Source organism: Liolophura sinensis, chromosome 7 (assembly GCF_032854445.1).
Source record: "Liolophura sinensis isolate JHLJ2023 chromosome 7, CUHK_Ljap_v2, whole genome shotgun sequence".
NCBI lineage: Eukaryota > Metazoa > Mollusca > Polyplacophora > Chitonida > Chitonidae > Liolophura > Liolophura sinensis.
Window position 1 is genome coordinate 39,946,117 of NC_088301.1, and position 16,379 is coordinate 39,962,495.

The following is a 16,379-nucleotide window of genomic DNA, read 5'->3' on the forward strand; positions in this document are numbered from 1 at the left end:
TTAAAAAAAAGAATTTATTTTTTTTTATTTTTAAGTCACTTTCACATATTCTGTTCTGTTTATTTTATCTCATTTTTATAGCATTAGCCTTAAACACTAGTTATTAGTCCCCCGCAGATGTACAGCTTAGACTGTATGTTTGGACTCGGATGTTCTTGTAAAAAAATTCATTGTATTTAATTAAAATTTGGTGTCTGACTTCACCATGACAAGTTACATGTCGCGTTCCACCGTTTTTTCCATTTTTGACAAAATTATGGCTCCTTTTATTCTGTTGTTTACTTTCACATGCTATGTAAGCCATTATTTTGACAGCTTGAACTGAAAGGGGCAACACAAATGCAATATATTCAGAATGCCTGTCATTACTGATGCAGACCACTCAAGGGTAATTGTGAAACAAATTGTTAAAACGCACACTCCACACTTCAAACTTCATTGATTTAACCGCTTCGGTAACGGTAGATCCAGGATCAATCCTTGATCGAGTCACACCTAAGACTTTAAAAGAGGAAGTTGTAACTTCCTCGCTTGGCGTTCAGCATGAAGGGGATAGTACGACTGGTTGACCCGTATCAGTATAATGGCTCGGGTGGGGCGGCTTACTAGCCTTCGGTAAGTCATCTCAGTGAAGCAGCACTAAATAAAAGAGCGGTGGAAATCTGTCCTGCAACAAGGCGGCACATTACACGTACATGCACCCTCACTCGTTGAATTAAGGTGTCCATAACTAGCTGCTTGTTTTCTTTACATGTATGTCAGACTTACCTAGTTCGCACTGGAACAGTGAGCATCACCTGGAGTACCTTTTTGACATTTTTGCTGCCCTTACCCTGCCAGACATCACGTTTACCAATATACAAGATGCAACGTGGACAAAGGGATGTGAGGATGTGTGGGAATATGTGTCCACTGTAATACAGAACGAGTCTGGATGCTCAAAGAAAACACAATTCATGTCACAGTAAGCGACTGATAATTTTGTACAAATGAACAAGGCATTTTCAGATTTAATTTCGGCAAATATTTTAGATTTTCTGTGGTAAATGTGTTGTTTCTGAGAGGAGCAAGATTTATGGTTTCACGAAAGATAAAATGTAATTCCTGACTCGCTTGCTGTTCAGCACTGAGAGGATAGAGAAAAGAAGCAGGGCAGGTTGGCTCGGCATTAGTATATTGTGACTTGGTGAGGTTTGATGTCCATTGTCTTCTGTATAATGCAGTATACATGTGTATGTACACACTGAAAAACTCCTCGTCGACATTAGACTGAAATATTGTTAAGTACAACATGAAACCCAATTACACAGGTATACATTCAGTAGAACTGCTTCATGAGCTTTCCAAAATGTGCTTTGGGAAATAGGAATGAAGAATTAGAATATTTGCTCTCTTCGTCGTCAGTTTTCAGCCAAGAATTAAATTTATTAAATTTACATGTACATACTATTGGTCATTTAAGGTTCATTTAATTACATCTCGGGAGGATGACTGATTGTTTTGTAATTGTTTTACTGTGAGTATATTTAATTCTGTTAAAAGTTTGATGATTAACTACAGACCACTGGCCCTTACCTATGTACATGTTTGTGCTTGAATCCTGTTTCTAATTCACTGCCAATGTGGTGAGATCTCCTCACGGATCTTTCTGGTTTATTCCATCCATACGGCTGGTTGCTGTGACAAAAGTTGTAGACTCTTGAGAACAGCGTTTAAAACCAGATTAGCAAATAAATAAATAAATATTGGGGCTGATCGACATGCAGGTAGATCGAACATGCAGGTAGACCAATTATTCCACTGCCTTTTTGTGAAACTCAACGAGCCTTTCATTCCATTTGTTCCACTGAACAGTTTTAAGGTCAATGAAACCATCCTTGTCCCAGTAACCCCACTGGTGGTTTACTTTACTTCAGAGTGCGCAGACACCTGGAGAAATGTGAGAAGGAGTTTGAAGACACCTGTTTTCTGGTTGAAGGAGATCATGCTTGTGAGCCTACATATGTCAATATACCATGGACTGACATCATCATGGCAGCTGTCGACTTCAGACTTGCATGTGTCTATAATGACAGCATGGGAGACGAGAAATCACTGGTAATGTTCTAACAGTTTTGTTTGTTGACTCCTCGCCAGAAATTTTAGACAAGACCGCAAACATATTCCCTGGGATCACGAAGTTATCTTAGACTTAATTCAAACTTTCAATCATTAAACTTGGTAACTTTCAATCATTGAACTTGGCATTTTCCTTTCCGTTATTTCAGCTGAAATTTATTGTTAATAGTATCTTACCCCAGGATTTACATTGTCAAGCAATATTATAAGCTGGTTACATCAGAAATAACAATTTTAAAGTCACTTTAAATTTTGACTTAAGTCTAAGATCGCTTTGTTATCCCAGGGCCTGAATTGTTTGAAGAATATGATTTACACTATTATATTGATAATAAGGGGCAGTCTGTGTGGCCAAGAGATTAGTGTGCTAGCACAGTACATTCATTCAGGAGCCTCTCACCAATGCAATTACTGTAAGTTCCAGTCCAGCTCATACTTGCTTCCTCTGGTCATACGTGCAAATGTCTGCCAGTAACCTTGAGATAGTTGTGGTTTCCCCCAGGCTGTGCCCTGTTTGCTTTCACCCTAATGCTGGCTGTCATTGTATAAGTGAAATATTCTTCAGTACGGCATAAGACACCAGTCAGATAAGTACTGACAATGAGTCCTTTGCCTATATTGTCCCAACAGGAACAAGTTTTACTTTTTTCCATCCCTTGACAAACTACATTTCCACAAATCTGTTGCTTGGCAACACATGTTATTTTCATACATCTCCTACCATAATGATGACCACCGTCATGTGTGTGAAATACTCTTGTGTTCTGCATAAAACACTAATCCAATGACTAAATATTTGCATACACAAGTAGGTTGCCATGCTAGTTACAATCTCACCTATGGTACTTTTGAGCCTTGAGGGCAATTTATGGTAAAGTTTAATGGATAGATGTTGCTCTTTTGTCCTGTTCAGTTGTCACTGTAGTGTGGATATGGATGTTATTTTTAGGAAATGGTCCATTATTTGCCACGTGAGTTTCAACCGCCAGAGTCATGGTACATTGCAAAATCAGAAAGAAATACATCAGGTAAGTCACATTGGAGAAAGGTGCGAAGTTGTATTTTTTTCTGCATCCAGGGAACACAAAATGTTAGGGATGGTATCTCAAGAAGTACTGCATGTGAGCACAGGTTTTGCATATGTGTAAAGCCTAATGACATGAGTTGGGATGCTCCATTGCTGATCTTCTGTGCATATTGATTACCATAAGCTGCCAATTTCACAGCTCAGTAACTTATCTATTGAGTTGAAGTTATGCATCCATGTGTTTCTTACAGGCCAGCTTTTCAGTAGGTTTGCTACCAAATCTAATTATGTCATGGGGAAATGTCAAGTCTATTGAAATATATGACGAATTTTGAGCCTTTTGTAAAGTGGTAGCCACTAAACATGTAATTACCTTTACAGGCACTGAGGATTAGTGCTCAGATATAATTTTGTTTTGTCAGTCTAAATTTTGAATTGAAATATTTTGAAGAAAAGACAACATTAATCCCATCCTGTGTTTAAAACTGTAACTTTTTTTTGTGGTGTTGTATTAAGAAAATATTGTAGTTGAAAGTAAGCTAAATAATGCACATATTTAGAATATCGAAAATGTCACTATAGTTTAAGTTTTAACCAATCTATAACCTGGTTTCCACCGTGACGCCAGGATTCTAATCCTTTCTTGTCTTTTTGTTATATGGAGCTTCTCAGTGACAAAATATCATCTTGTTTTTCTAATATGCCGAAGCCCATGACCTCGTAACAATTTGACATTAAACAATGACTTATAGAATGATCAAGCAAGTCGGAAAAATATGATTGTGGTAATTTAGGTCTGTTTCCGCCATCATCCAAAATAACTAAGGCTATATCCTTGTATTTTATATTTTTTCAAGTATCATCAGCTGTCTGATCATTGTTTTTTGGAGCTGTGTGTGTTTATGAAAATGGTGTTCTTGTGGTTTCAGAGAGTACATTTCTAAAGTCTACAATTCGTTATGCATCTGAGAAAAGACGGTTTAAGAATAGTGAGGCTAGTGAAGATCATGCAAGTGTCAAGAGGTCTCGCCTGGAGAACAGAACAGATACAGAACAGACGTTGATGCATGGTGCAAAGTTGGCTTCTGCTGCAGATGATGCTCTTGATGTAGACACTGTTGTTCACCCTCTGAAGCAGCAACTGGCTGCAGAAAAAAAGCAATCCATGAAGTGCGCAGACTTGTTGAAAAAAGCTCTGGAGTCAGAATGTGTTGATCTAGGTCATGAATCCATGGAGATTAACTCTAGCAATTTGTCTGTGCCTTTGTGCCCTAATTACTCCAACAAGGAATTAGCAAGCTCGAGTCTGTCTGCACTGTCCAGTCATGACCTTGAACTTTCTCTACGTAAACCAAAAACTTCTGTGAAGTCATCAGAGGGTGACATCAGCATGGATTATCTCAGGGATTCTTCAGAGACGGTGCAAGATCGTTGCTTTAGCCTGATTCGAGCATTGTCATCGGAGAAGCGGGCTTACAAACTCTTCGAAATGAAGTTGCAGAATATGATGGACAGATGACGTTTATAGAACATATTACATTTTAAAAATGCCCTAGTCAAGACAATGTTCTTGATATATAAATAGGCCCAGAATTGTTGGATTCAGTGAAAATGTCATGTTCACAGCACTGTTTTGAAGGAAAAAACCAACATAAAATATATATATATTACTGAAAAAAAAAAAATTTTGAATTTCAGGCTTGTTAACATTCAGATCAACAGGGTTTCAAAACAGAGGACGTGTGTGAACAAGTTATCCTGGTGACATGTGAACCATCTTTGTAATTTGACACCAGTGAGATTGAAATTAAAATTAGATAACACCCAGGACTAAGTGTGCTTACAAATATGAAGAACATTTTACTGCAATTTATTGAATCAGAAGAAGTCTTTTTCTGGTTCACTCATGCTTCATTTGCTCCATGATTTCTGAGAAAGAAATAAAACATTATAGACACTAATTCTTCAACCTTTTCAACTGCCTGTGCAACAAATATTTTGAAACATTCTGAGAGAACTATGATGTGTAAAGAAAAAATGTGAAGCTTACATTTGCAGTGACTCAAGTAAATCATGTTTAGTGTCATTTTCATGATAGTTGTACGCATACATTCCTCTGAAAAAAGTTTTTTTAGAAGTAATAAAGGTTAAAAATTTACAGCATATTTACCTAACAAGAATGTTTCCTTATTTAGGTCGTGTGCTTAAGACAAGACTTAAGACTCTCACTGTGTGACTGGCTCCGATAGCACAGTTGGTAGAGCGTTTGCTTCATCAGGAGTGGTAAATCCAGGGTCATTCCTGGGCGGAGTCACGTTTAAGGCCATAAAAGAGGAAGTTGTATCTTCCTCGCTAGGCGTTCAGCAACGACTGGCTGACCTGTATCAGTATACTTGCCTTACTTGCCTTCGATAAGGCATCTCAGTGAACCAACACTAGATAAAAGACCAGTGGAAATCCGTCTTGCAACAAGGAGGCACATTACATACACCCTAAGGATTCCTTCGTCATCATATGACTGAAAAATTGTTAAGTACGACATTAAAATCCCAAGCACTCATTCACTCCCTCTCACTGTGTCCATTTGCTCCATAATATTTCCACATTGCTGAAAACACACTTGAGCAGATATTCAGTCTTTATATTGATTGGATGAAACAACTATTCATTTGTTTCATTGGTGTTTTATGTGGTGCTCAAGAGAATTTCACTTGCTTGTCTGCGGGCACCATTGTTGTAGGTGGAAATTGGGCAGAACTCGGAGAAACCCAGGAGGTTAGGTGGCTGACATACATCCCTGTATACAACCGGAGGGGAAGCCAGTATGAACTGACAGTGATCGTATTGGCGAGAGGCTTCTGGGGCCTCTGGAAGTTACAACTTCCTCTTTTATGGCCTTAGACGTGACTCCACCCAGGATTGACCATGGATTTACCACTCCCACAAGCATGCTATTCACCAGGCCAAGGAGACCCCCTAATTAAGCAACTAGTACATAAATTAAATATGTTTTAAAAAAGTGCGGAAGATGTTTTAGGTGGACATTCTTAACAAACAATGAGATGTATGACAGTTTGATGATGATGGAACAGTGTTTTAAATGTACAAGAACAAATCAGTGAAATGAAAGTAGGGTGGAAAGTCAACACCTTAGTGTGAGATTTAATCAAATCTCCGGGCCAGGAAGTATATTCCGTGTATTTTTTATTATTCAAGCATCAAGCATTATTATTTCAAGACTGATTGTGTTTTAACATATGCACAATGAAATGAACATCTAGTTCATCTTTTCCTTTTTGAGTAAATATGTTGTAAAAAGACAAGACACAAAGTCAACCTCTTAGTAATAGTTCCACCCAGTAGTTAGCACAAGACGGAGACTAATGTAGTGTGCGTTACACAGTTTACCAGATGCAGTGGTTATCATTCTGGCATGACATTACCATTTAATATGGTAAGGGAAGTTGCATGAAGATCCTCAACGCAATCAAGGCCTGAACTCTAATTTGTTGTAATTCATGTGTGATTATTTTCCAACCATCACACTAGTAACTGCTCTGGTTTAACTTGTGCTGTAAGTTTTTCATTATACGGTCACACCTGAGTGGTTAATACTAATTGCATAAGCTGCACAGTGGTAAAGAAGTCTTTATAAACAATGTGTACATTTAGGGTTTTTTTCAATCAGGATAAGACCACTTTGGTGGCCTAATGGTTATATTGCCAACATTGAAGTTGGGAGACCAATGACCAAACCCGGGTTGGGTCACACCTTAGACATGCTGCTGCCTCGCTTGGCGCTCAACACCGGCTGGCCCGTGTCAGTATAATGTGACTGGATGGGGTGTCTTCGGCATGATGCTTTAATGGTGGCAGCGCTTTGACGGCATGGAATTGCCCGGACATAAAGAAGACACAGTGTACATATAAACACATAACTCGTATGACTGAAAAATTGTTAAGTACAACATAAAACCCCGAGCATTCATTCATTCATTCATTTAATCAGGATAAAGGTAAGTGCACTGGCCAGTGCGGGCCTATTTCTCCCTTGATCTGCTGTGATATATTGTAATTACATGCCATCAGTTTGAACGGTTTGTTAGGTAAAACCTCAAGGGAGACAACTTTACTGAATGTACATATCTGTTGGTACATCTCTGGTGTTACATTCCTGATCACCCTACACAATCAGATGTTACGACACCGCCGTCCACAAACAGATGTTACAAGATCCCACACAACCAAATGTTACAGCATCTCGCGTAATCAGATGTTACAGCATCTCACACAAGCAGGTGTTGCAACGTCCAACGTAATCACAGGATATAGTACCCTCGTGCAATGTTTTTACCATAGGCCCACCCAACACAGTATGTGTTATATATTAACACTTCAGACAATCCCATGTTACACCACTCTTAGAATCAGATGTTACATAACCCCCATAATCACATATGGCTCAAATCAGACATAACACAAACAGTCGTGTTACAGCACCTCACACAATCAGATGTCACAGCCTTCCACACAGTCAGATGTAACAGCATTCCACACAGTCAGATGTTACATAACCCTCACAATCCCATATGGCTCAGATCAGACATAAAACCAACAGTCATGTCACAGCACCTCACACAATCAGATGTTACAGCATTCCACACAGTCAGATGTTACATAACCCTCACAATCACATATGGCTCAGATCAGACATAAAACCAAGTCATGTCACAGCACCTCACACAATCAGATGTTACAGCATTCCACACAGTCAGATGTTACATAACCCTCACAATCACATATGGCTCAGATCAGACATAAAACCAACAGTCATGTCACAGCACCTCACACAATCAGATGTTACAGCATCCCCCCACATTCAGATGTTACAGCATTCCATACAGTCAGATGTTACATAATCCTCACAATCACATATGGCTCAGATCAGACATAACACCAACAGTCATGTTACAGCACCTCACACAGTCAGATGTTACACCACCCCACACAATCAGATGTTACAGCATATGACCCAGATCAGACATGTAGAACCCGAAAAATCATGTTACAGCATCCCCACACATTGTTATAGTACCCTGACCCAGTCATATGTCACTGTGTAGGCCTGGCCTCGTCTTTGTTCGGGTTACCTTCAGTTTCTCACCCATCACACCCTACACACTCACATACATATCACCTCATCGATGGCTGTGAAGCAACTAATTTAGAGAAAAATCTTGAGGTCAGATGAAACATTGCAACTGTAGATTAACTTGTGGACAATGCAGTATTTTGCTACAAAGTAAGCTGATCAAGTAAATTATCCCGAAAAAATTAAATTAAATTAAAAACATTTTCAGTTAGTCTCTCAACTCATTATATCGCATATATGTATGTGGACAGAAACTTTCATGAGTAATTTCATGAGCAATTAATGACCAGTCAAGCTTTTCCAGACTCTTTGTCTTCAAATAGTCTGGGATTTCACACGTTTCAGTAGTCTTTTACCTCCGGTTCTAGAGCACGTATAGGCCTAGTTGACACTCCCCTCTGATATAATTCAACAAACGTGCATCAAAGGAAAGCTAAGTGCAAAAGAAGATTCTTTAACGACCTGTCAACACTGCACCTTCGGGTAATCTCTTAACAACTTCTACCTGCTACTTTCGAAGTTAAAATCTTACAGAATCAGGGTTTTCTGAAATAATAATAATAGTAATTCTTATTATTATTATTATTTATCGAATGTGACTCAGTGAGACTTTTATTTCACAAGCCATCATAGACAAACCAATATATAGGAAATAAATTACATTTAGCCCCTACATCAGTGTCTTATCAAAATATATAGCAAATATAACAAAACACCAACAAAGTCATGTTACCAGTGGAAGGTAAACTTAAATGCCATAATTTTGTTTTAAAATGCCATCCACGCAACTGTTCCAACCAACAGGTGAAAGAGGGTAGTGGGAAGCGGCTCGTTACCGGCCCTTCCTGCCCCACCTGTTAGGTAGAACTTTCTTCACACGAAGCACAGACTAAGTGAGTGGAACATCGCCTCTTTCTCCTGCCCTATTTGTTTTGAACGATGCACATATGTGTACGATCGAATGTCAGATTTTATTGCATCCTACATTTTAGTAGTATGCCCTTCACTCTTTCCCTCGCATTAGATATGTTCGCCAACGTGCAGACAGATACAGAATCTGCTCTTTTCATAGATTAGCATTATACATACCACTATATTTGATTTTATTAAGGGGTATACGTTATACCTTTTAAATTAATGTTGCGGTCGCTTATTCACGGTTTTAACGTACCCGGTAGAGCAGTTATTGCGGCAATATCACTGGGTATATTGGATATACCTGACCTTTGTAGTGGGCTGCGACTTTTCCCCATGTATATATTTTTTTCACTTACCCCTCACCACTTACAGAACATATATATACATGTGCATGACATACACACAGGACCTCATACACCTCTAAGCACCTGAACATCCTATGTTTATAACACAGACATGATATTTGAAGTAAGATATCAATGTATGCAGAATCCATTAACTTGCAATAGAGACTTTAAAAACATCTAGTGACTCTTGAAGCAAGAAAAAATTAAGACTAGTTTCAAGTAAAATACATAGCTGTACATAGCTGTATTTTTTTTTAAATTTAAATTAAATTTTTAAAATAGTGAATTTTTTACTTCGTTTCGAAAAAGTTCGCTTCACTTCCCTAGTAATATACAATAATTCAAAAGGGAATTTGGTTTGTACAGTGCTGCCCAAAGTATGATAGTATACATTTGTTTAAACAATCTATCTTTTCTATGTCAGTTTTCCACTACTCCTCAATTTTTTTCCAAAATATGCATTTTACTGTATAATCGGAGAAGAGTTGACCTAGAGTTTCTGTATCACCGCATTTCGTAGAAAATAGGCTATGAACAGAAATTTCTTGCATATAACAGCTTGAAGTGGAAAGTCCTAAGTTTACTAACTTTACAGGTTTTGTTCAAAAATACACAGTAAGGCAGAGTCTACAATACGCTCACTCTTCCATCTACTGAACCCAGTTGGTTCCGTGGTAAGTTTTGTAACAAGATGCCAGTATATGTTTCTACATTTTAACTGTAAAACCTTGTAAGTTTTACCCTTAAAACAGACAGAAAACCCCTGGGATAGATTGATTATGACCCTGTCTTATAGCTTTGTTTTCCGGGAGTCTGGAATGGTGTGCCGTAAACTACGATAAGACAGAAGTTATCCTGAACAGAAATGCCTTACATTGTATGTAACTGATCTGGCAAACAATGCATACCATTCTCATTAAATAATCGATGCATATATTTAATGCCTGCCTTATACCAAGCCTTCCAAAATATGGTGTCCTTATTGAAGAGAATATGCTTATTAAACCATATCATCTGCTTATCCATGTCTTCAGCGTCCAGATCAAGGTTACTATCGTCAATGATTTCGCTCCAGATTTCAAAGATTTGCTTGAAAAAGGGAAACAGATCGTGGGATGTCATGTTCAGAGAAACTGCATCTTAGGAAATCCCTCAACTCTATAGTAATGAAACATGATTTCAACAAACAGATCCAATTGCCATTACAATTTGATCTAAATAATGTAGGTATCCAAGTGGTCTTAATTGCCTTTACCATTAATGGCACATGTAACATTCTAATACCCCAAGTATCATAGTCCCCTATAATAGGACAATAGTTTACCTTATGTTTCTTGCCATCCCACAGAAATTCAAAGATAAGTCTTTCATATTCATTTATGACCCATTCTGACTTTTCCCCATGTATAAGTGTTATTAACCATAAAATAAGAGGAACATTTTGTTGCACAATAGATCAGGTAAATAAATAAATGTACATAGTTAAACTATAGTGGCGCAGATGTAGACTGACAAAAGAAGACAATTGCTCTATATACGCGTGGAACAAATTTAGACCGTCTAATTAATATACCTATATATCCACAAACAACATTTACAGTTATTTGTCGTAATACAGCGTGTATGCCTACATATGGGATAGAAGTCTGTTTCATATATCTGCAGGCCAATAATGAATTTGCAATACACATGCACTGGAGTATATATACAGAAGTCACAGGATTGGCATTTCAGACGGTGAGGTCACGATAACCCGATGCTTGCAAAGGTCAGGTGCGTGTTTGTGAATGTTGATAAAGAGGAATGCCGATAGCTTAATAACTCAAAATAGTTTATATATTGATAAGAGTCAGAAACTGTGGCAATGAGAAATCTATTGATGAGATGCCATACACAGGAGGGGGAGATTATACACAGGTCTTCATATTTGTGAACAGAAATTTTCTGTTCGGAGGCTCGAATAATTATTTATATAATTATATACATTCTACTGTAAAAAGTACCATATGTATATGCTCGAATCCAACTGACAGAACCGGCTACATAACGCCAAATTGTCTCTAAGGTGTAGGTTCAGATCCAGCTATGGACAGGGAATTTGTGGTGTCTATCCCTTCCACCATGGCTATGACAAAAGGAAACCGTTGGCAATCTCGTGACCGTTTGCCTACGAGGTCTATATACATTAATATCGTATGCATATATTAGTACGTCATACCTGGGAAAGTTTGTCAATGACTTGCTTAAGGTCGGTGGTTTACTCCAGTTTCCTCCTCTCTTCAATCTGACCGTCATCATATATGTGAACATTTCTTTAGTATGACGTGAAACAACATCAAAAATAAACAAATAAATACATAATTGAAGTATAACGAGTCATACATATAACTTCGTTCATTTTTCGGTTTATCATTGAGCTCAAACTTCTGATAGGGTTGCCATGACTAGCGTTCTAAAGGTAATTCTAAGGTAATAATGTGCATACAAAGTGGAGGTTCAGTCACTTGAGCAGGTAAGAGATTCCCGAATTTGTGCTTTCATTGCTCTGATTATAGCGGTCGGCCTAGCTCTGGCGTAATATTTTGTAAGGCAATGGAAAGATGTCTTATAACAGGACTCATAATATGAAAAACGCCAGCTTTATTGTGCTGTTACTCCTGGCTGCATAAGGTGGACACAGAGTAGCAACTAAATAATAATATTTGCAGCACTTTGTGCGAGTTTAATTTGTTTTAATGTACAAGTTGTTCTGTTCTTAAATGTATATAACTGCGATGTTGAGTCAAAATGTAGTGTGAGTCCATGCTATGTGGTAATATGTTGCACCGGTCAAAAATGTCCAATAATAACTGTCAACCTAAAGGTTACTGTAACTCAGATTCGTGCTATAATATTCATGTTGCTCTTTGCATCATGTAATGGCCCGTGCAGAATGTACATTTAACAGACTATGAATCGGGTATTATTTCATTTACTGTGCACCACGCCTTCTCCTAGTTGGCAAATTGTCACACGCATCACATATACCTGTGATATCCGGTTTTGGAGAAACAAAACGAAGCAGAACACGCGTCAGTGCGACAAACACACCTCTCAAATCTTGGCCAGTCTTGTCAAAGTCGCTGCCCGGTTTACTTTGAGCTCTCCGTGATCCCCCAAGCACCCATTTAATACAGCAGGCAGTATTGAGTGAAATACTCTTGAGTGTGACAAGCTAAACACCAATTCATCAATCGATCAGACTGAATCAGTCAATACTCGACATTTCAACCTGACAAATTGAGTTCAAGTATAAAAAATAGCCAAACTTATCATTCACTAAATTGAGATCAAAGTGAAGTTATTATATGAAAAGATTAGACAATCTGTCAAAAAAAAATAAAATAAAAAAATAAACCTGTTAAATTTTAACAGAAAATCTGTTGTGTCAGAGATGCTAGAATGTATTCTGTTATGGCAGCAAATCATTGTGTTAAATAAAACACACATATTCTATTAGTTCAATATAAAGAATCTATTACATTAACAGGATGTTATGTTGAATATGACAGAATATTGTTTGATAATAACAGAATACATTCTAGCATCACTCAGACAACAGACTATCTGTTAAATTTAACCGGTTATTTTTGGAGAGATTGTTCTCTTTTAATATAATAGGTCTAATTTCATTTTGGGCTAAATTTAGTGAGTAATAAGTTTGGCTAGTTGTTATATTTTGATAATTTTTGTTTTAGTAAAGCAGAGCTACAGATAATTTTTTGTCACAGACACGGTATTCCCGACTTTGAAAGAGAGGGAGTAAGTTACTTCTGACTTTCCCGGTATGCGCTGTACCGCAGAACACGTGTTTTTTTTACCCCAGAACCTTCTAGAATAAATTTATTATTTCTTCTCTTCCGCAAAAGGAATGAATTTAAATGGAATTAATACGTCTATCTCGCATCAACCTGTGTGGGGTTTATTTCAATAACTCACAATTTATTCTGTACTTTTCATTCCCTGTGCTTTCATTGATTGATTTTTTTTTTTTTGGATTGGTGTTTCACGCCGTACTCAAGAATATTTCACTTATACGACAGCAGCCAGCATTATAGCAGCGGAAGCATGCATGGGCTGGACTGCAGATACTACATTGGTAAGAGGCTATTGCTATTGATATAGGCCTAGGCTAAATCCAAATGTAGGGCTTTTATTAGAAGACAAGAATTTATTATTTTGTGCTTTAATTATTGGCAGTATATGGTATAATTTAAAGGTATAATTTTCTGTGCATGTGTTGCTAGCTGTTCTCACGATATTTTTTATTCCATTGCATTAGCTTCTCTCTTCACGAAATCATGTGTACTTGTATATGTCAGGAGCTGGACCATAGATGAAACTTCAACACTGCAGATTGACGATTCTTGGGGAGTTAAAATCAGACATTTGAGAGCGATATTAGGATGATTTTGTGCGACATAGCAGCAGAGCTTGCAGTAAAGAAACCAAAAAGACCATGTTTAACCCTTTGCTACATCTTCTTCATGACAAACACTGGAAAATATCATGAAGACAAATAACATAGCAGGCATTCTCCACGGCTGTGAGTGATGGCACTGGATCTTTTAATGTAGCCTAGTGTGTCTGAAAACTAACACGTGGTGGAGAACGTCGAGCACATGGTTCGCTGCGGAGATTTAATTTTCACTTAGGCAGGGCTGTCTGCTTTAAATTTCGCATGTACGCTAGCTGTCGGGAACTAAGAGACGTACACACAAATCTTCGGGCGTATACAATGCGCTCTGTTTTAATGTTAGAAGAGTGTCATCTAATTTTTTAAGCGTATTTACGCCTGTATGCCCCTTATCTGAAGCACTGGTAAAGGAATAAAACGCCGCGTTTCCCTCTTTAAATAATCACTTATCCAGTTTACTTCACATGAGAAGCCTAAACTTCCTATAAACTTCATGCCGATGGAATCAATAAACCAAGCTAACATACATATTCATTTTGTCACATCCTGACTTCCATTTTCAGCACACTTTCTAGATGGTGTGGGGACCATTTTCACGCGCTCATGAGTTTTACAATGTTATTTCACTGGGCGTGTGGAACAGTATACGTGCAGGACTGTATACAGGGAGGGGGTGGTGGATGTGAATCATTGTTGGAGACGGACGTGCCCGCCCTATATATGTATGAGAACAGGTTCCAGTTTTTAGGGACTCCCAACACCCACTGACCTATCTTAGACAGACAAACTGTATGGTTTCGCGGTGACAGGAGAAAGATAACACATTCTCCCTTGCGTTGACATCAACTGCTGATAATGCGGCCGGGAATTCCTTCAGCATGTGGCGCTTAGACGTTACGATTGAGTCAGTGTTGGCCGTTGGTGGCATATGGCTGCCTGCATGTGTGTGGCTTTTTCAAACGTTTGACGACTTGGCGAATATTAAGTCGTAATCCATGGTAGAATTCAAAGAACTCGTTGAAAAAGAGCCTACATGAATGAATTATTTTTTCCAGTCTATATATGCACACTCCTGCATGCACAGCTGTTTATTATTGATCTTATACAATTTAACATCACGTTCGAAAATATCTTACAGAACTCAGTTTGCTTGTTCGTGATCAAGATAGAACCTTTGCCTTATCTTCTCGGTAAACTAATGACACATCATTCGTTCTGTGCCGATGTATTATCGGTAAAATGCAGAAAAGGAAATGCACCGTCAATCCTGTGTGTGAGAAATTACCTATTAACATGTATATGAGAATCCCGACGGTGTAGTCATGCATAGTCACTTTGAGGGAATACCACCCGATTCCTTGTACAGACAGTATACGTGCACATGTATATACATGTAGGTCTATACGGTGGTCGGCTTGGTGTAAATAACCGTATGGCCTGTAGGCATCCATACATGCAGTCGCTGGGCATTTATGTATATAGCCTACTGTAGGCGGCGTGTAACTGCGTAGCTTTATGTATGTACCTATGTTTTACCCTGAAACCCACCCTGTTTTTTTTCTCCGCCAACAGGCTAAGGATCAGTAAGCGTTTCGTTTACACGTTCCGATACATCTGTCATTAGAAATGACCTTTCCGCATAGAAATAACCTGGGCTTTCCAAATAAATACGCGTAGAGAAAAAACACTATTAAGCTTTAAATAGCTATAAACTAAGATATAATGACCCAAAATCTGGAAACAGTTATGACCGACTTTAAGCGCTTTCCCGCCAACATATTTTGTAAAATGCCAGGGTTGATACAACTGCAAGTCTATATTTAGAGAGAGAGGATACGAGAATCCTGTGGTTCGAAGTGCACGAATTATCCTGGAATCCCTTACATATATCTATATACAGGGCCTGACTACACACAGATTTTAGAGAAAATGTTTCTAGAGTTTCCCAGATAATGCATTCTTCCGCTGTATGTCCCATTCATATATACAGATTTGCCAGAGAGCACCATACTATAGCCACGGAAAGCGATTGATTAACATCGTTATACTTTAAGGTTCGTACTATATAAACCAACGCAGTCCGAAAGACAACGAGACAAAATGTATATCACAGACTACTGCGGTGAGTAAAAGCTTATATTTAAACGAACTGCAAGTTTTAGGTAATATATTAAAAATTACCACACATGTCCATGCACTGCGTTATACTGTTTGCCTTGTCGGTAATCTTGGGTTTTCGCATATATTACTGCAGTATACAGGTGGTCGATGTTAGAAGATTCATATATTTCCTTATTTGGACTTTTTCCTCTTACTTTTTCCACATATTTCATTCTTTTTTTTCTTTCTGTGGCCTCCCAA

General features: G+C 38.1%; 1 protein-coding gene across 2 annotated transcripts in view; it reads left to right on the forward strand.

Moving 5' to 3' along the window:
• Positions 1–5,303, forward strand: part of LOC135470092 (germinal-center associated nuclear protein-like) — a 31,247-nt gene extending 25,944 nt beyond the window's left edge. For both annotated transcript variants that reach the window (XM_064748841.1, XM_064748842.1), the window contains exons 25-28: positions 763–964; positions 1,917–2,097; positions 3,068–3,146; positions 4,075–5,303. In XM_064748841.1, coding sequence (XP_064604911.1) covers positions 763–964; positions 1,917–2,097; positions 3,068–3,146; positions 4,075–4,664 — 1,052 coding nt within the window. In that variant the 3' untranslated portion in view covers positions 4,665–5,303. The remainder of the gene's footprint in view (positions 1–762; positions 965–1,916; positions 2,098–3,067; positions 3,147–4,074) is intronic.
• The last annotated feature ends 11,076 nt before the right edge of the window (positions 5,304–16,379 follow it).